This window comes from Serinus canaria, chromosome 19, assembly GCF_022539315.1.
Source record: "Serinus canaria isolate serCan28SL12 chromosome 19, serCan2020, whole genome shotgun sequence".
In the NCBI taxonomy this organism is placed as follows: domain Eukaryota; kingdom Metazoa; phylum Chordata; class Aves; order Passeriformes; family Fringillidae; genus Serinus; species Serinus canaria.
Window position 1 is genome coordinate 9,927,744 of NC_066332.1, and position 19,344 is coordinate 9,947,087.

Genomic DNA, 19,344 nt, shown 5'->3' on the forward strand with positions numbered 1-19,344 from the left:
GCCTTGATTTGCAGTGGCTTTCCAGGCAGGCCAAGTGTTCTTCTTGAACCTTTTCTGCATTTTTCAGTGGCTTCCACTATGAGCCAGTGCACAAATGAAATTCTTCCTCTGCTTTATCTCATCCCCAAGCCTGACACTCTGTGTGGCCTCTCCTGTGGGGGTGTCCTAGTAAATCACAGAGAGTGATCACAGTTCCTGCCCAGTTCTGCCTTTGTGGATGAATGGGGCCTGTTAAAGGTCAAACCCCCAGCATGCAGATGTTTGCAGATGTGCTGTAGGGGCTGTGGGAAGGAGTCTCAGCCCCTGAGCTCTGGGGAGGTGCCTGGACAGGTCCCTGTGTGCCAGAGGGGCCCCCAGGTGTGAGTGCATCCCTGAGTGCCCCCAGCAGCAGGAAATGGGCTCAGGTGAGGAGCCCTTGTCCAAGGGAGACCCTGCCATGGCAGCTATCTCCTCTCTTCCTCCACTGCACCCAGTCCCACTTGAGGGTGATGATCAAATTCACTTTGGCCAAGGTGCCTTCTCTGGGGTTTGTGCTCTGGGACTCAGAGTGCAGCCCCCAAATGCTGCCCACAGGAGCACCAGGGCCACTGGAGATGTCACCTGCAGTTGTTTCCAGTGATGGAGAACAGCCCCAAACACCTTCTGCACGTTCTCATGGTCCTGAGCAAGGCTCATCCCAGCTCAGGGCTCTTGGCCTGGAAGGGTTTTCCAGGCTGGTGCCTTTAGTGAGGTCCCAGCAGGGTTGGTGTGGGAGCTGGATGGGCTCTTGGCATGAGGGCTCCTGCTGTGGGAATAGGATCAGCCCAGTGCTGGGGCTGGGGTTTCCCATCGGGGGACAAACAACAGAGCTGGGGACAATTGCTCCCTGCACATGAGCATTTGGCAGCCTAGAGCAGCACATCCATCTGGGGACAACTGTACAAAGTGCCTGGGCCTTGAAGGAGGTGTCCAAGCATCCAGGGATCTTCAGTGCTAGGGCATCCTTGGGCTTGGAGAACACACCAGGAAGGAAAAGGCTTTTAGGCACTGGCTGAGGCAGCAGTTTCACCCTGGAGGGGAATTTTGTCATTGAGCTTGGATGAGAAAATCAAAATCAGCAGTGGTTCCCAGGCTGTGTCTGGGCACAGGGTGGACACCAGCTTTTGATGCTGCTCTAGCAGCAAGGCTGGGAAACAGCAAAGCCTTGCTCAGAGGGTTGTTAACCACAGTGATTTTCTCACCAGAGACTCAGGGGCCTGGCACCTGTGGCAAGACCAGCAGTCAATTCAGCAGCTCCAATGGGAAAGCACTAAACTGATTTGTAAATGGTTTTTCTCAAGAGCATCCAGGTGTTAAACTCACCTGACAGAGGAGGAAACAGAGCTACAAAGGAGTTAAATGCCTTGCCTGAAGTTCCAGAGCAGGCAGAGAGCAGTGACAAAGTCAAATGTGTGTTCAGCAAGGTCACAGGCATGGGTGGATGTAAGAGGTATTTTTAAAAATCCAGTTTTCACAGCCTCCTTGCCATTAAAGTTTAAGTGGTATTAATCTCCAGTAAATTCAGCAAAGCCATTCAATCCAGCATCTCTTTAATGTGGTATCTCTTTATTTTTAATTTGTTTCACAGGTTCTGTGGTACTTAGCAACAGCAGGGAAATAAACCCATTGGAAACAGACAATTAACCAAGGGCACTGGGGCAGGGAAACGGAATTGTTCAAGGAACAGCTCTTGGAGATGCTGCCCGGGGGATGAGATTAAGGAAGGAATGCTGCTGGTGACTGAAATGCCATTCCTTCATGGACGTTTGGTTACATCCCTGGGAAAGACATCCAGCTTTCTCCATCCCCCTGGCAGTGAAGGGAGCTGGGAGTGTGGCTCTTCCTGCCCTGCACCGAGGTGTCCCACAGGAATGTGGGATTCCTCTTTGGAGATGTGCTCTGTGTGTGACACCAGATTTGGGGGTTTGCCATCAGGCTCCTGCCTGGGCAGTGCCTGCCCTGGCTGTCCTGGCCTCGGGCACTCAGCCCTTCCTGCAGAAATCCAGGGCTGAGCTCACCAACAAAGCAAACCCTGCTCCAGGGAATGCATCCTGCCTGGGGTGTTGGGGTTGGGAGGAACTGGGATGGGGGCACCAAGGAAGGGGTTTAAGATGGAGGCAACATGCACTTGGGCTTGTGGCTGATGTGAGAAAGGACCGCTCACTTTTAAAATTTTAAAGGTTTATTAAACCTTAATAAAAAATACAACAAAAGGGCTAAATAAGGAAAAATCACAAAATCACAGCACTGGGAGCCCCTGTGATTATCAGCCATGTGCTCATCTTCAAAATGGATGCTCCGCCTTTTATACCCTTAGCCCCTCCTAAAGTCCTGTCAGTGACTCCTTCCTGGCCATCCAGGGGTGCAGATCACTTTCTTACACCTTGATTTGGGGCCAGCTGTTGCCATAGCAACAACCCCACCCTCCCAAATGCCCCTGGGTGCCCAAGGCCATCCCATGATAACCGTGCAAGTAACACAGCTGATCATCTACAGACCTTCTCTTACACACACAGAATGTTCACCCTGTGACTGTGGGAGCCAGCATCTCATCACCCATCTGTAACCCTGAGAGGGCCAGGGCCAGGCAGGAGGCTCTGCCTCATGCTCACCTCTCCTGGCTGGGCCCGGCCCTGTCTGAGGATGGGCAGTGGGATGAAGCTGAGGAAGACAATGGCAGGTGGGGCAGGGCAGCTCTGTCAGGGTCTCTGCTCTGCCTGACCCCATTTCCCTGTGCAGGGATTGCTCTTGTTCTGCTGCAATCCCATTTTGGGAATGGGCTGACTGCAGCTCTGTGGCACTCACATCCTCTGAACATTCCCTTTGCCCAGGATTTTTCTCCTGGGAAGCTGAGAAGCCTCAGAGAAAAGGAAAACAATTCTGATCTCATTTGCTTCTCCTGTGCTGTGCTGATGTGGAATGTGTTTGGAGATTGTTCACCCACAGGTGATTGTTCCATTGCATTCTGCTGGGAGCTGTTTTCACTCTTTGGCCAGTCAGGGCCAGGCTGTGTCAGGGCTCTGGAGAGAGTCACCAGTTTTCATTATTATCTTTTAGCCTTCTCTAAGTATCCTTGATGTATTCTTTAGTACAGTATAATTTAGTATTCTTTAATAGAATATAGTATTATAAAATAATAAATGAACCTTCTGAGAGCATGGAGTCAGGTGCATCATTCCTGCCTTCATTGGGGCATTCCCTGCAGGAACCACCCAGCTCCAGGCTCTGCCTGTCCCCCAGGCTCCACAGGCCCCTTCCCAAGGGAGGGGGTGGTCCAGAGGCCAAATGTCTGGAACCAGACCTGCTGCTTTCCAGTGACTTTTTACTTCCTCCAGTTCCCCCCTCCCCATCTCTCTGAGGGAGCAGAGGTTTCTCCCTGGCTTTGTGGAGGGTGCCCTGAGAACAGGATGTCACCTGGGGGTTTCTCAGAGTCTCTGCTGGTCACAGTGACCCTGAGAAATGTCACAAAGTCTCTTTTCCCAGTCGAAGAAGGAGTCAGAGCTCTTCATTTCTCAGTCTCAAGGTTATTTATTGTTCCTTATCTGTAAAATTTTTTTCTCCTGTCCTGCCGAGGTCTGCTCAGCAGGACAGTCCTGCCTGCCCCCCGGGCAGTGTTACATCTTTATACTAAAAACTAAGTATACAATGTTTGCAATTGCTTCCCAATGCCCATCACCTGTGTTAGACAGTGAGCTTCCACTCTAAACCAGTGCAAAAGTGCCACCATCACCCAGAAGGTGGAGGCCAAGAAGAAGGAGAAAGGCTGGACACACCCAGATTCCTCCATCTTGCCCTCTGAATCCCCATTCTAAAAACCCCAAAAATCTATTTTTCACCCCATGATAAATTCACTATCATTCTGCTTAACTTTCACGGCTTGTAATTCTTCATACAAGGTTGGTAATTGTTTTCTCCAAGGGCTAAATCAAAGGCACAGGGGTCTTGGGCTCTGTGCTGAGGTCTCTGAGCCCCCTGACTCTCTTGAGTCCTCCAGGGCAGCCAGAGGAATTTCCTGGGTTCCCCACAGGGGTTGTGGCAGCTCCAGGGTGGCCTGGGGACTCTCAGCAGGGCTGCTGCCCCTCAGCACCCCAGAGCCCCCCTGTGAGCTCAGACTGGGCCCAGGCTGGGCTGCTCAGAGAGAGTCAGAGCTGGAGGCTCTGTGCTGGCATTGCCAGCCAAGCTGCAGTGGGACAGAGGGCTTGGGTGGGTTCTGTCCCACTGGGATCTGCCCTGGGGCAGCCTCTGCCTGTCCCTGTTTCATGATCAGAGGGGTCAATCCTTAATGCTCTATCCTTGTATTAAATTTCCACCCAAACATTCAGTTGTCCTAACTTGTATTACTCATCCCAGACTTCAATATTTTTAAATTTATTCTCTGAGCACAGAGGGGACAGCACTGAGTTGTTTCTTTTGCAGGCAAGTCCTTAATCTTGCCTCTGGCCAAGAGCAAATCCAGTGTTTTATCACAGAGTGTCACATGAAAATAAAGGTGGTGTTCTTCCCTCCCCTGCTGTCATCAGGGAAATCATTGATAAGCCACTAATTAAAGCCCCAGGCCTTAATTTGATAATTTACCTGACATTTTCTGCATAGTGGGAGTTGGTTGAATTTCAGCCCTGGAGCTCCGAGGCTCCCAGAGTTTCCTGCTGAGATGCTGGATCCCACCAGTGAGCCCCTGCTGGGTGGTGGAGGTGCAGAGAGGCAGCAGAGGTAGGAAATCCCAGAGTGGAAAATGGGATTGTTGCCATGAGCCCCCAGCTGGAGCCCCCTGGGGCACAGCTCTGGTGTCCCCAGCATGGGGAGGACCTGTGTCAGGACCCAGGACATGGCTCTGGCTGCCCTGGAGGACTCGATCCCTGCCGGGGGCTCAGAGACCTTGGCACAGAGTCAGAAACCCCTGTGCCTTTGATTTTAGCCCATGGAAACAATTACCAACTTTGGGTGAAGAGTTACAAGCCACAAAGGTTTGAATAGAATGACAGTGAATTTGTCACAGGGTGAAAAGTAGAATTTTGGGGATTTAGAATGGGGGTTCAAGAGGCAAGAGGGAGGAATCTGGGTGTGTCCTGTCATTCTTCTCCTTCTTCTTGTCCTCCATCTCCTGCAGTGATGGTGACACTTGTGGATTGGTTCAGAGCACAGACAGACTGTCTGACACAGGTGATAGGGATTGGGAAATTATTGTAAATAAAGCACACACAGTTCTTAGTGTAAAAAGCCAACAGCACCCCAAGGGCAGGGGCTGTGCCCCAACCCGACCTGCTGGACAGATCTCAGCAGGGCAGAGAGAGAATGGAACAGATAAGGGAAAATAAACAACCTTGGAGAGCAGAGCTGAGGAATCTCAACTTCTTCCTCAGTCCTGGGGCTGGGAAAAAAGACTTTCTGACACCTCAGGGTCATCTCAACCACAGAAACCCCAGAGACCTGGAGCTGTGGGGGCAAGGCCAGAGGAGCCATGACATTGGTAAAGGGACTGGAGCTCCTCTCCCATGGATACAGGCTGGGAAACCTGGGATTGTTCAGCCTGGAGAAGAGGAGGTGGTTGGAGAACTCCCAACACCTGCCAGGGTCTGGAGGGGACACAGGGAAGGCAGACAGGGACCCTGCACCACGAACTGGAGGGACAGGACAAGGGGAATGGGGTCAGGCTGCCAGAGGGCAGGGATGGATGGGATATTGGGAATTAGGAATTGTTCCCTGAGAGGGTGGGCAGCGGAAGGAATTGTTCCCATCCCTGGCAGTCCCCAAGGCCAGGCTGGATGGGACTTGGAGCAAGCTGGGAAGGTGGAAATGTCCCTGCTGGGTGGAACTGGATGAGTTTTAACCCATTCCATGATTCCATCCATGATTGTAAGCTGTGTGGATTCAGTGTGTTGAAACAGGAATGGCAAGGCTGGGAGAGGGACAAAGAAATTCCTTCCGGGCAGGTACAAATGCTGCCTTGTGAAGGTGAGCAGCTCCATGATCCAAGTTTATTAGAACCAGCAGCAGCTTAACAGGAATTGGACACCCTGGAAGTTCCTCCAGTCTGTTCTCAGCCTCTTGCAGTCAATGGTAAATGCACTAATTATTTTTTTAATATCTTTTTTCTACATATTTTATAACCTGCTCTTTAGTGTAAAATTGGAAGCCAAATCCAGTTGTGGGGGAAAATTAATTTCCTTGAATTGAAGGGGCAATCTCCTCGAGACTTTTTAATCATTAGATGATAACTGTGAGCTAAAGAAAGGCAGACCATTAAAGTAACTTAATAGAGCAGGATAAACGTTTTTCCCTGCATCTCCTTCATCTTTATTTAGAGATCCATGAGGAGGATATTTCATAAAAGCTGCTCTTCTTGACCTTTCTTCACTTGTTCTGTAGAAGAACCAACCAAAAGAATGGCAAGGAAGTAACACTGTAGAGTTCTGGATACAAACCCAATAATTCTGCTCAGCGTCTCTGCTCTTCCTTCCTGCCAAATTCTGCTTTTCCTTTCTCATTAAAGGGAGAAGAGCTATAGGACAAATAAAAATGCATTCGGCTGAGCTGGGTGATTTTTAAAAACAAGCTGTGTAAATGCTTTTAATTAAGGGGCAGAGGAACAAGAGGCTTTATCAGCTCTTTGTCTGCAGGCCATTATTTCGTTGGGGATGAGCAATCCATTATTGTCAGCGGCCACCTTTTTGAGGGATTTACTCCCAAATCAAATGGTGTTTTTATTTAAATTGTTGAGTGCTGCTTGATTCCTCATTTATTTAATGTGGAGGCATTGTTAGAGAGGAGAATGGAGCACTTAATTTGGATTGCTGGAAGGAGCAGGGCTGCTGCCTTGGGAGCTGCCTGGGATCCTGGGCTGGAACGGGACGTGCAGCACAGTGGGGAGGGGGAAAACTGGAAGGTGAAGTTGCTAAATTCCAGTTAAGCTGTTTCCAAGAGAATTTTGGGAAGGATTGATGGCTCTGTGCTTTATTTATAAAGTGAAGTCATGTTGTGAAGTCTCAGGAAAAAAATCCTCCCTGGGAGGGTGGGCAGGCCCTGGCACAGGGTGCTCAGAGCAGCTGGGGCTGCCCCTGGATCCCTGGCAGTGCCCAAGGCCAGGCTGGACTTTGGGGCTTGGAGCAGCCTGGGACAGTGGGAGGTGTCCCTGCCATGGCAGGGGTGGCTCTGGATGGGCTTTGAGGTCCCTTCCAACCCAAACATTCCATGATTTATAAATAACAATGAAAGAAGCTCTTGGGGTACAGCTCCTGTTCATGGCTCCTGAGCTCTTTCCAACCCAGAAAAACTCATTTACCTGGTTGAGAGTTCCCACTGATCCACATTATTGGGTCCAAAATGCAGTTTCCTTTGTCTGAAACTTTCTCCTGGATTCTTTTTCTGGCTTTTACCTCCTCTCTGAGTACCTCTAATAGTTTTTGACAGGAGAAGTCAGAGGTTTCCACACCTATTCCCAGTGGTGGAGATGAACTGGGTTGTTCATAGCCTGGATAAAACCAGAGCAATTTTCCCTTCTCTTAAATTCCAGGAGGTAATCTAGGATAATGGAACTATTAGATTTGGCATCTGTAAGGTGGTTATCATTTCAGAAGGAATTGTTTCTGTTAATGGCAGTTAACTTGCTACAAATAAAGCAAAAGAATTGAAATCTTAAGTACCAGAGTGGCAGCAAACCATGAAACATTATCCTGCTCCATGGAAGGAAGGCTGAATCAGCTGTCAGGGAAGAAATCTATTGGAAAACCCTCTGATGAATTCCAACTGGAACTAATTTAACATGGCAGCAGCATCCAGCTCTTCTACTTTCTATTAGAAATATTAAAATGTCTATAAATAATAATATGAAAGTGGGCAGAAGCTTTCATCCAAGGAACTCGTGGTTTTCATCAGGATGAGTTTGGTGGCTGTTGGTTGAGCTGAGCTGTGAAATCCTTGGAATTCCTGAGCTGCCCGGGGGACCCCAGGAGCTCCCCTGGCAGATTTGGGCACCGTGTGAGGTGTGGATGGAGAGCTGGGGCCTGTCTGTGAGCCAGCTCTGGGGGAATTCAGGGCTGTTCTCCACCTCTGCAGGCCAGCCTTGGACTGCTCCATGGCATGGACAGGGCTGGAGTGGGCTTTGGGCCTGGATTTGGGGGCTGCTGTTACCACACAGGATCCTGTCACCCCATTCCTGCCTCCAGAGCAGCTTCCCTCTGGAGAGCAGGCATTCCTGGGGGCTGTGGGATTTCCATGAGCTCACAAAGGTGATGATGGGCACCCATGCCCCTGTTTAGAGCTCGGAGCTCAGGGGAGCCCTGGAGCTCCCAAAGGATCAGCCTCTGGCAGGACCTTGTGTTGGGGGTGTTCAACGCCTCGCTGTAAAATTCCCTGGCTGAACTGAGTGGGTCCCTGGGTTTTTTCTTTACAGCACAGATTCAAAGAACAGCAGTCAGATGAAAAAATGCTTTTTCTATTTCTGTTCCAGCACAGGGAATATCCCAGGGGCAAACTGTGCACCCACCATGGCAGCAGCAGCAGCTGAGTGTTCCCGAGCAGAACCACGTGGGACTGTGCAGGCTGGGCTCTGGGCAAAGTGCAGTTTTATGGACAGGGTCACAAGGGCTAAACACTCAAAAAATCCCCTGAAATGTGATCTCAGAGTGTTGTGAATCAGAACTGCATCGTCATCTCAGGGCAGCTGGAGCAGCTGGAGAGCTGGTCCATGGGTTTGTGAGTAATGAGGGTCATTAGTAAACACAACTATCTATAATGTCCTTAAAATTGCACAGTTATGACAAATTAACTCCTGGCACTGTGATTTTCCTCCCTCCTTGTGCTGCTCCATTGATGCTCCCAGTTTTCTGGGTTATTTCCCTGCCCAGCCCTGTCCCTGGCTGCTCCTGCAGTTTGAGCTGAGAGCTCTGAGCTGGAGGGCACGAGGTGCAGGATGGATGTGACAACTTCATCCCTAACCCAGAGCCCTGCTGATACTGGGGGAGTTGTGAAATGACCCCACAGATGCTTCTCCAAACAGTTTTTAAAGTTTTTAGAAGATTTGTTTCTATAAATTTTCAGTGAGCTTGCTGCTGGTGGCCATGGATCCTTTGTGAGTCCAGCTGGAAATGCTCTGTCCTGGAACACCCTAAAAATACCCATCCTAAAGTCTACTCCATTCCAGACATGCTGGAAGTAAGAGAAGGGAAAGGCCATTCTTGTATTTCCTTCATTTATGGCAGAGTTGTGCCCTTGCCCACAGACACCCCGAGGTATTTCCAGTAAAGCACAGCCTGAGAGCTCCTCCAAATCTGTCTTGGTTGGAACAGCCAGGTGTCTGCTAAGGAAGGCAGGAGCCTGCCCTGACATGGAAAATGTAAACCCCCTCCCTCTGAATTATTATAATTCTGAAATTAAGGGGCTCTCAGGCAAAGATATGGGAAGAGTTCTTTACTAGGAAAATTTAAAATACAAAGGCAACAGTACAAACAACAAAAAAACCCCACTGCCAGAGTGAGAGCAGGAGCTGACCCTGTGTGTCAGGATGGTGGCACAGTCCCATCCCAGGGGGGCTCAGGGTGGTGGCACAGTCCCATCCCAGGGGGGCTCAGGGTGGTGGCACAGTCCCATCCCAGGGGGGCTCAGGGTGGTGGCACAGTCCCATCCCAGGGGGGCTCAGGGTGGTGGCACAGTCCCATCCCAGGGGGCTCAGGGTGGTGGCACAGTCCCATCCCAGGGGGGCTCAGCCCTCCTGCAGTGCCAGCTGTGGCTCTGCTGGAGCAGGGATCCTGCACAAGGGGGGAGTTTTCCTCTGCAGCTCCAGGGCTGCTGGAGATGGGCCTGCTCTCCCTCTGGGAATGCAGGGCAGCAGAAAGCTGCTCCTCTGGGAATGCAGGGGGCAAAGGCTGCTGGGCTGTTCCCAGGGCAGATTGGATCCAGGGAGGAATGCTTGGCTCCTCCCCTGGGCAGAGCATCTCCCCATGGGATGGTGGAATTTGATCAGCCCTGCAGGGACACTCAGTGGCCATGGACAGCAGAGATCTCCTGGAGGGAGGATGGGCTGTGGGAGAGATAAAGAAACCTGCCCAGGAACAGCAGAGAACTGCCCAGCTCTGACAGATGGGGATAGAATTCACACCTCCTTTTCTAACCTAAGACAAAGGGAAAGGCCATTCTTGTATTTCCATTATTTTATTTCCTTCATTTATGGCAGAGTTGTGCCCTTGCCCACAGACACCCTGAGGTATTTCTAGTAAAGGAAAGCCTGAGAGCTCCTCCATAAAAAACTACAGGAAAACCTTCCCCCAGTCTGAGGAGGAAATGAGCTTGGATTTTGGACCATTTTTTGCAGTGGTAAAACAATGTCTTCAAAGGCACATAGCCATGAAATCTTTGGGATGAGCAGTTGTTGGGCAGGATGAAAGTTTGACAAGAAAGTCTCACAGATATGTGTGCTTAACAGAAAGATTTTCAAAGGTAGAATATGAAGAAGGAATAGAGGTGGCAGCAAGTTTTGATATAGAAGAAAAGAATTGCTGAGCCAGTCTGACTGGATAACCAAGGAGGCCAAGGGTGTGTTAGTTAGAAGGGGTTTTTATGGCTCAGAGCAAAGGATAAACCCACCCCAAAGAAGAAGATATTTTTACCAAGCAGAAAGAGAGCACAGGCAAACAAGTCAGCAAAGGTGGCAAGTAGAAAAAAAGGTCTCAGAATTTTCCACTGCAAGAAAAGTGAAAAACAACTTCTAGTTTAAACTGTAATGTACTGACTGTGAGTGATTGGAGAGCAGTAACATGAATATGGTAATTACAGGAGTTATGATGGGCTGTAGATAATAGTTCAGGTATAGATTGGTTCTACTGTATGAAGATGCTCAGCAAAGAAAAGTCTAGAATGCAATGTAACCAAAACCAAAGGGTCTCCAGGCCTGCCTGCATGACCTGGACTGCTGTAACACCTTGGGTCCAATAAACTGCAATTTGTATATAATAAGCTGCATTTTGTATACAATAAACTGCATTTTGTATACAATAAACTGCATTTTGTATACAATAAACTGCATTTTGAAGAGCCGCCCAGAGTCCCACATCTCTCATGCAGGCTCTTACCAGCAGTGGTGGGAGGCAGCTGGGCCCAGCACTGAGCACAGTGAGCCCGTGGGCCAGCAGGGCTGGGGCAGTGTCCCTGAGTGTCCCCCTGTGTTCCCTCCGTGCAGGACCCCGGCCATGATCGGCTGCTCCTTCGTGGTGAACAGGAAATTCTTCGGCGAGATCGGCCTGCTGGACCCTGGCATGGACGTGTACGGAGGGGAGAACATCGAGCTGGGCATCAAGGTCGGTGCCACTGGGCAGCAAAATGTCACCTCATGGTGCTCTGGGGAGCCCAGAGGTGTCACTGAGCTGAACAGTTTCTGGGGTCCCTCAGGGGGGCTGGGAGGTGCTGGCATTCACAGCCTTTTAATTTCACTTTGCGGGAGAAAAATGACTCGGTTCTGGGGATGAGTTTAATTTTTACCCTTGGATTCCAATCTGTGTGACCTGATGCAAAAAGCTGCTGGAATGAAATGGCATTTCCAGCTTGCACCTGGCTGTGTTGTCACAGTGTCGCTGGAAGTTACAGGGATCTTTAATAGCAGGAAAAACAGAGTTGGGTGAACAGTCTTTGGGGGTGCTGGGGCTCCTGTGAGTGTCTCAGGAAGACACAGAGCCTGCAAATATATTCCAGGCATTTAGCATCTGCAAATAAAACGTGCTCACAAGCACAAAAGCTGCTTTGAACAGTAAAACTCTACAAGGCAGGATTTCAGAGCTGCCTCAGTGCCTCCCCCCTGACAACATCCCTTGATTGCTGTGTACAGTATTAGATCTGGCTTAGTGATTCAAGTGTTTACACACACTGAAGTGATTCATAAGTGATAAATTCCATGTTCAGAGTAACCTGGGATGGCAGAGTCTGTGGAGATTCTTCCAGGCATGGTTTGGAGTACACTTGTGCATTAACGAGCTGATAGGGGGAGGCTGGAGACTTCTAACTGGAAAATTGCATTGATTGTGCTGTTGTAAAAATGAAAAATCATTGCTCAGCTCAGAGATTCACCAGAGGATATTTGCTTTGCTGGCAAGGCACAGGAAACTTAGGAAATCTGTTGTTGTTGGCTATGGGGAGCAATAATCTCCCTTAAACAAGGGAGTGGAAATTAAAGGTTTATAATGTGCCACAGAGCTCCTCTCCTTGTAATTACTGCTCATCCTGCAGTGGGGCTGCAGAGATCCCTCTCCAAACCCAGCTCCTCTCGTGCCTCTCCTGGTGTGTTTGGATTTGGGATTTTTGGTCTCATTGTGGAGCTGCTCTTCTCACAGTAATTTCAGCTAATTTGCCTGGTTTGGGGGGATTTCAATGAAAATTGGCTTCTTAACTGGAAAATTGGATGGATGTCTCAGAGAAAGTGGTGAGCATTTGTGCTCTTCTTGTTCATATGCTGATTTTTTTAGAAAGGCCCATAAACATTCTTGTGGGGAAAAAAATAAAGAATCCTTCTCCTTCCCAATTGACTTTCCCAAGCTTGAGTTTCCAAGCCATACATTTTCACACTCATGCTGTGTGTTCTGGTCAAGGTTTTTAAATAACTGGTGGTTTTGAGAGCAAAAATACTTAGAAATCTTCTAAGGCTGCATAGAAAGTAGAATTTTAAAGATTCTCGAGCTCCAAAAGTCTTTTTGTTGATGTTTTGGCTGTTTTGCCTGATAAGTGGCTATCTGGAGTCCCAAAAGTAACTTGGGGATTCCTTGGTTGTTTCAGTGATTCCCAGATGAAAATAAAGGGAGAAAGTGTTTCTCTTTGATGATGGTGCAAATTCCATCATTGTCCTGAGAATCCTGGGGCACTTTTAAATGTTTTATGGATGTGATTGTCCCTCTCTGCTCTGCACTGCTGCAGCCTCACCTCAAATCCTGGCAGCAGTTTTGGCAGCCAAATGTCTGAAAAATCCAAAGCCAGAACTGCCCAAAGAACAAAACCAAATAATAAATCCATTGAGGCTACAAGAAGGACATGGAAAATTCACAGTGTTTCAAGCAAAAGCACAGGCTAACCTGTTATGGGAAATTAAACAGAGGAATCTGAATAACAAATGGAAATAAAGAATTGAGAAGGTTGGGCTGGACTAACCTGGAAGGGCCAAAGCTGTGTACAAGCGTCCTGATTTATTAATGTTAATAAATAAATGCTTCAGGGTGGGGGAGTCCCATCCCTGAGGGGTTTAACAGTGGGGATGTGGCACTGGGGGACATGGTGATGGTGGCACCGGTGGCCTTGGCAGATCTGGTTGAACTCAAAGATCTCAGAGAATCTTTCCCTCCTAAAGAATTTCATGATCCTGTGAGTGCTGTAAAATGAGCTGCACTGTGCCTGTTGTGGGGAATTATGTTTCTTTCTGCTGCTGAGGACATGGACCAAAATGAGAAAAGTCCTGCAGAAGCCCCTTAAAAGCCCCTAAAAGCCCTAAACCCAGCTCTGTCAGTGCCATGCTCAGGGTGGCCTTCGGCTCCTGTGTGTCACTCTGGCATTCCACAATTCCCATTCCCCCATCCTGGGGGGCTCTGGCTGCTGTGTCCCCTTCTGGCCCAGCTCAGCTCCTGCTCTCTCTGAACAAGCTTTGGGCCAACTCTTGAACCCTTTCCTTTTCTGGAGGAGATTCTGCTCTGAGTTCATCAACCTGGTGCCTCTCACTGCCATATTTTCTGAAAAATCCTCTTTGCCCAGGATTTCTCTCCTGGGAAGTTGAGAAGCCTCAGAGAAAGGAAAACAATAATTATCTGATTGCTTCTCCTGTGTTTTGCTGCTTTGGAATGTTTGGAGATTGTTTATCCAACAGGGGAATTGTTTTTACTTAATGACCAATCCCTGTCAGGCTGTGCTGGGACTCTGAAGAGAGTCACAAGTTTTTCATTAGTATCTTCTTAAGCTTTCTGTAAGTATCCTTTCTCTATTTTTTAGTATAGTTTAGTATAGTATGCTATAATGTAATATAATTAATGTAATGTAATGTAATGTAATGTAATGTAATATAATTATTATATTATTCTTATTATAATATAATAATTTTATAATAAGAAAATAATAATTTAGCCTTCTAGGAACATAAAGTCAGATTCATAATTTCCTTCCTGCCACGGAGGACTCCAAAAATACCACATGGTGCCCAGTTTTCATGGTTTGAAAGTGCTGCTGCTGCTGCTGTGGGTCCCTGGCAGCTCCAAGTGGGAATTTTGGCACAGAGACTTTGTTCCCCATGCCTGCTTCTCCTGCTGGAAAGTTTTCATTTCTTTTGGAGCTGTTTGTGGCCCTGGGTTTCAGTGAGTGTGACTAAGTGGGGAGGCTGCCTGGGCTCTTGTGCTCTGCAGGGAGGCTTAATGGCTTTTCATGGTTAGTCACAGACATTCCCTAAAGATGCTCCATAAAATTGTGTGGATCTGCTGGAATAAAGATGCCAAAGTCTGTGCCATGGCTGCTGCCACGGCTTCCAAGTCTGGGATGGGCTGCAAGGTTGTTTTCAGAGTATTTTGTGCTTGTGTCATGCATTGCTAATTAAAGTTATTTGAGCTGTCTTTTCGAGATTAATTTAATCAATAGGGATATTATTACTACTTTGATGGTATCATTTGTACAAATTGTCACTTGAAGAAAGCAATTAACTGAGAATGCTTATTAGCTGATCCATCCCACACCTTATTTGTGCTGTAGGAATCGATTATTGGATTCATTAAGTCAAGCACAATTCAGGGATCCCTCTGAGGTTTAACCACTGACTTGAGCTGCTTTTACTGCTGCTGTTAAATTGGCTGAGGGTCGGCCTGGAGCCTTAAAAGTATTTCCAGAAGAAAAGCATGGCATCTCCTCTTAATAACCCAGAGTTCTTTCCCCCAGATTTGTCCTCTAAATCCAGCAAGGTAGATCACTGGTGCTGCCAAGCCAGAGGAGTCCTGTGCACAGAGCACATGGGGTGGGATTCCCATGGAATCATGGAATGGTTGGGTTGGGAGGGATGTTAAAAACCATCTGATCCCACCCCTGCCATGGCAGCGACACCTCCCACTGCCCCAGGCTGCTCCAAGCCCCAAAGCCCAGCCTGGCCTTGGGCACTGCCAGGGCTCCAGGGGCAGCCCCAGCTGCTCTGGGCACCCTGTGCCAGGACCTGCCCACCCTGCCAGGGAACAATTCCTAATTCCCAGTATCCCATCCAGCCCTGCCCTCTGGCAGTGGGAGCCATTCCCTGTGTCCTGGCACTCCATCTCTCGTCCCCAGTCCCTCTCCAGCTCTCCTGTGGCTCCTTCAGGTCCTGCAAGGCCACAGTGAGGCCACCCCAAAGCTTCTCCTCTCCAGGCTGAACAATCCCAATTTTCCCAGCCTTTCCTGAGTGCTCCATGTGGAGCTTTGAAAATAAAAGGCTACAACAAGGCCATGATGTTGTTCAGGGGGGATTTTAGCAATCAGAGCCCCCTCCTGCAGCTGTTCAGGACAAAAGGGACCCCCCTGCCCTGGCAGGGACATCCCGGGGATACCCTGCCTGTGTCCCCCCAGTTTCAGAAACCCTCCAGAGAGATTTAGGGACATTTCAATGGGACACAGCCAGGAAGGAACCTGTGTTGTTACTATGAGTGGGATTATTCACGTGCTGATATATTGAGAGGATCAGGCAAAGAATAAAAGGAGAACTGCCAAAAAGACGTGTTTAAATTCCACAGAGGAGCCTGACTCTCCACATCCAGAGAATCAAATCCTTCTCTTCCTGCATGCATTTTCCATAAAATTATGTTGTGTCTTTCTGTTAAGAAACAAACAGTGAGGGTGTTGAGAGCAAGCAGCTCTTTCAGCATCTGTGGGGCCTGAGGTGAGGGCTGGGATCCCACAGGAGCACAGGGGGATGGCAGAGCTGCCAGCTGGGAGGAGGATACTCTGATTTTTAATTTTTTTTAAGAAAATAAATACACTGCAAGCACAGACTGGCCTTGCCAGCCTCACTGGGAACAGACTCCATGTGGCTTTACATGGCACTGTCATGGAGAGGGGTGGGTGGCAGTCTAATGGGGGGCACACAGGTCCCATTGCTGGATGGAGGTTTGGCTGGGTTAGTGCTTGCATGGAACTGACATCTGAAAAACAGTTAATGCTTGTCATTAAAATGGAAAAAGCATCCCTGGTTAGGGTGGAATTTGTTTTTATAACATCACATTGTGCCTCTGCCGCGTGTCTGTGCAAATGGGGCTTGCAGGGATTTTGATCATCCTCCAGTGTCTCTGTCTCCCTCTCAGTGCTCCTGATTAGTGAATGACAGTCTGGGAGAGGCAGAGGGAGCTGCCAGCAGCCTGCACCCCAAACCCCTCCTTCAGCACCCTGGGCCTGCTGTGAATCCAAGTGTTCCCAGGTGGCTGGGTCTGAACAGCAGGTGTCTGCTAAGGAAGGCAGGAGCCTGCCCTGAAAGGGAAAATGTAACCCCCTCCCTCTGAATTATTATAATTCTGAAATTAAGGGGCCCTCAGGCAAAGATGGGGGAATAGGAATAACAGTTCTTTATTAGGGAAAAAAATAAGAATAGAAAAATGCAGTAATACAAAACCCCACTGCCAGAGTGAGAGCAGTCCCTGACCCCTGTGTGTCAGGGTGGTGGCACAGTCCCATCCCAGGGGGCTCAGGGTGGTGGCACAGTCCCATCCCAGGGGGGCTCAGGGTGGTGGCACAGTCCCATCCCAGGGGGGCTCAGGTGGTGGCACAGTCCCATCCCAGGGGGCTCAGGGTGGTGGCACAGTCCCATCCCAGGGGGGCTCAGGGTGGTGGCACAGTCCCATCCCAGGGGGGCTCAGCCCTCCTGCAGTGCCAGCTGTGGCTCTGCTGGAGCAGGGATCCTGCACAAGGGGGGAGTTTTCCTCTGCAGCTCCAGGGCTGCTGGAGATGGGCCTGCTCTCCCTCTGGGAATGCAGGGCAGCAGAAAGCTGCTCCTCTGGGAATGCAGGGGGCAAAGGCTGCTGGGCTGTTCCCAGGGCAGATTGGATCCAGGGAGGAATGCTTGGCTCCTCCCCTGGGCAGAGCATCTCCCCATGGGATGGTGGTATTTGATCAGCCCTGCAGGGACACTCAGTGGCCATGGACAGCAGAGATCTCCTGGAGGGAGGATGGGCTGTGGGAGAGATAGAGAAACCTGCCCCAGGAACAGCAGAGAACTGCCCAGCTCTGACAGAGGGGGATAGAACACACACATCTCACAGCCCAGGACACCTGGGACTGCACCTCTCCTGGCACACCCAGGGATGAACGATGTGGAGTGTGTGGGATCCAGGAGTCAGGGATGATGCATTGTTTGGAAAACAGGAGGCTGAAAAGCCTGTAATTTATTCCTGATAAATTTATTAGGCTCTCAGGGTTCACAGGAGTCGGGGATGAATCCAGATCCTTGTGGGCTTTGTCCTCACGTCACTTTGGGGACACTGAATGAGCCATGGAGTGACTCTGCTGCAGGGAAAGGCTTTTCTGGGAGGTGTGGGAACAAATCAGCTGCAATCTCTGAGCAATGGCCTCAGGGGAGCACCAGCAGGGTTTGCTGCAGGTGCCTCCCATGGTCTGTCTGAGTTGGCTGCAGCTGTGGGCACGCCTGGCTGCAGGGAGGGAAGAAATGTGCCCTGGGCAGGCTGAAAGCTTTGGGGTAGAAATCTCAGGGGTTTCATTCTCTGGGGACTGGCTACTGTTTAAACAGCCACTCTTTGACATCCCTGAGGAGCTGAGATCTTCCCAAAATCCCTCAGACAGAGATGAAGCAGAGCCAGTGGAGCAGGTGATCAAGTGGGGCTGTTGGCAGGGGGGAATCACAGAATCATGGAATGGTTTGGAATGGCTGGGACCTTAAGGATCATCTGACCCCACCCCTGCCATGGCAGGGACACCTCCCACTGTCCCAGGCTGCTCCCAGCCCTGTCCAGCCTGGCCTTGGGCACTGCCAGGGCTCCAGGGGCAGCCCCAGCTGCTCTGGGCACCCTGTGCCAGGACCTGCCCACCCTGCCAGGGAACAATTCCTAATTCCCAATATCCCATCCAGCCCTGCCCTCTGGCAGTGGGAGCCATTCCCTGTGTCCTGTCCCTCCATCCCTTGTCCCCAGTTCCTCTCCAGCTCTACTGGAGCCCCTTTAGGCTCTGGAGATGCCTCTGAGCTCTCCCTGGAGCCTTCTCCTCTCCAGGTGAGCTCCCCAGTTCTGCCAGCCTGGCTGCAGTCCTGGAGCAGCTCTGTGGCTTCCTCAGGACTTGCTCCATGTCCTTCTTGTGCTGGGACCCCAGAGCTGCACTCCCTTCAGCAGGGAATGAAATTCTGGGCTCACCTACCAGGGAAAGAAGTGGTGGAGTTAGAGCAAGATGTGGAAAAACCAACAGGGAAACCATGAAAACCTGGAGAAATTTTCTTTGTCAGCCGTGGGAGTTCATCTGGCACTGCTCTGTGGGGATGGAGCAGCTCTCCCTCTCCTTCTCCAGGCACAACAAGCATGGAGCTGCTACTCCAGACCTGCTGGTGCCTTGCAGGACCTTGGAGACTCCTGCAGTTCAGAAAATACCAAAAATTAAAACCCATTAAAAGAGGTTGAAACCATCAAACAAACCCCACAACCCAAACTTGCCAGCAATATAAACTCAGGACCAGTATTTTAGAAGTATTTTGTCTGTCAGACCCCAAACTCCAGTTAGAGATTAGGGCTTAGGGATCTTTCCAAATAAAAATCAAGTTAATTTGGGGGGAAATAAGACAAGGGTAGGACTGACCTTGGAAAAGCCCTCGGAAATACTGATACACCAGGAATGCACAGCCTCCATCTGTTTATTTGTACCTGCACCCCTGCTAGAGGAGATTTTGCTCTTCACAGTGATTGTGGTGTGGTGGGAAGAAATATTTCCACCCCTGAACAATATCCAATCACTGCCTGCAATTGTCTGAAGAGAGGAATCAGCACAAGTGTGAACTCAGCTCTGAGCTCTGGCATTTGAGCTGTCAGCTCAGGATTTACAGGGGTGCTGGAGGCTGCTTTAGCTGGAGCTCTGCTCTCCTGTTCTAGACTGATAAAATGCATTTCATCCCAGCCTCCTGCAGGGAGCTGGAGCTGTGTTTGGATTGTTCCTGAGCAGGAGGTGTTGGGGTTGTGGCTGTCCCTCCTGGGGAAGGGGTGGCAGGAGGCTCCCAGCTCACTTCCCTCTGAGAGCAAGGGGTTTGTCATCCCTGTTACCTGCTGGAGATGGGACAGCTGGAGCAGGGAGGAAGGACTGATTTTCACCCCAGCTGATTCTCCCCTTGTCCCTGACAAGCTGATTTTTATGCTGGGAAGACTCTGATCATCTTTG

General features: G+C 49.7%; 1 protein-coding gene across 2 annotated transcripts in view; it reads left to right on the top strand.

Annotated features, from left to right (window-relative positions):
* GALNT17 (polypeptide N-acetylgalactosaminyltransferase 17) overlaps positions 1-19,344 on the top strand; it is a 230,751-nt gene that overhangs the window by 135,422 nt on the left and 75,985 nt on the right. For both annotated transcript variants that reach the window (XM_030232442.2, XM_050981903.1), the window contains exon 6: positions 11,189-11,306. In XM_030232442.2, coding sequence (XP_030088302.2) covers positions 11,189-11,306 — 118 coding nt within the window. The remainder of the gene's footprint in view (positions 1-11,188; positions 11,307-19,344) is intronic.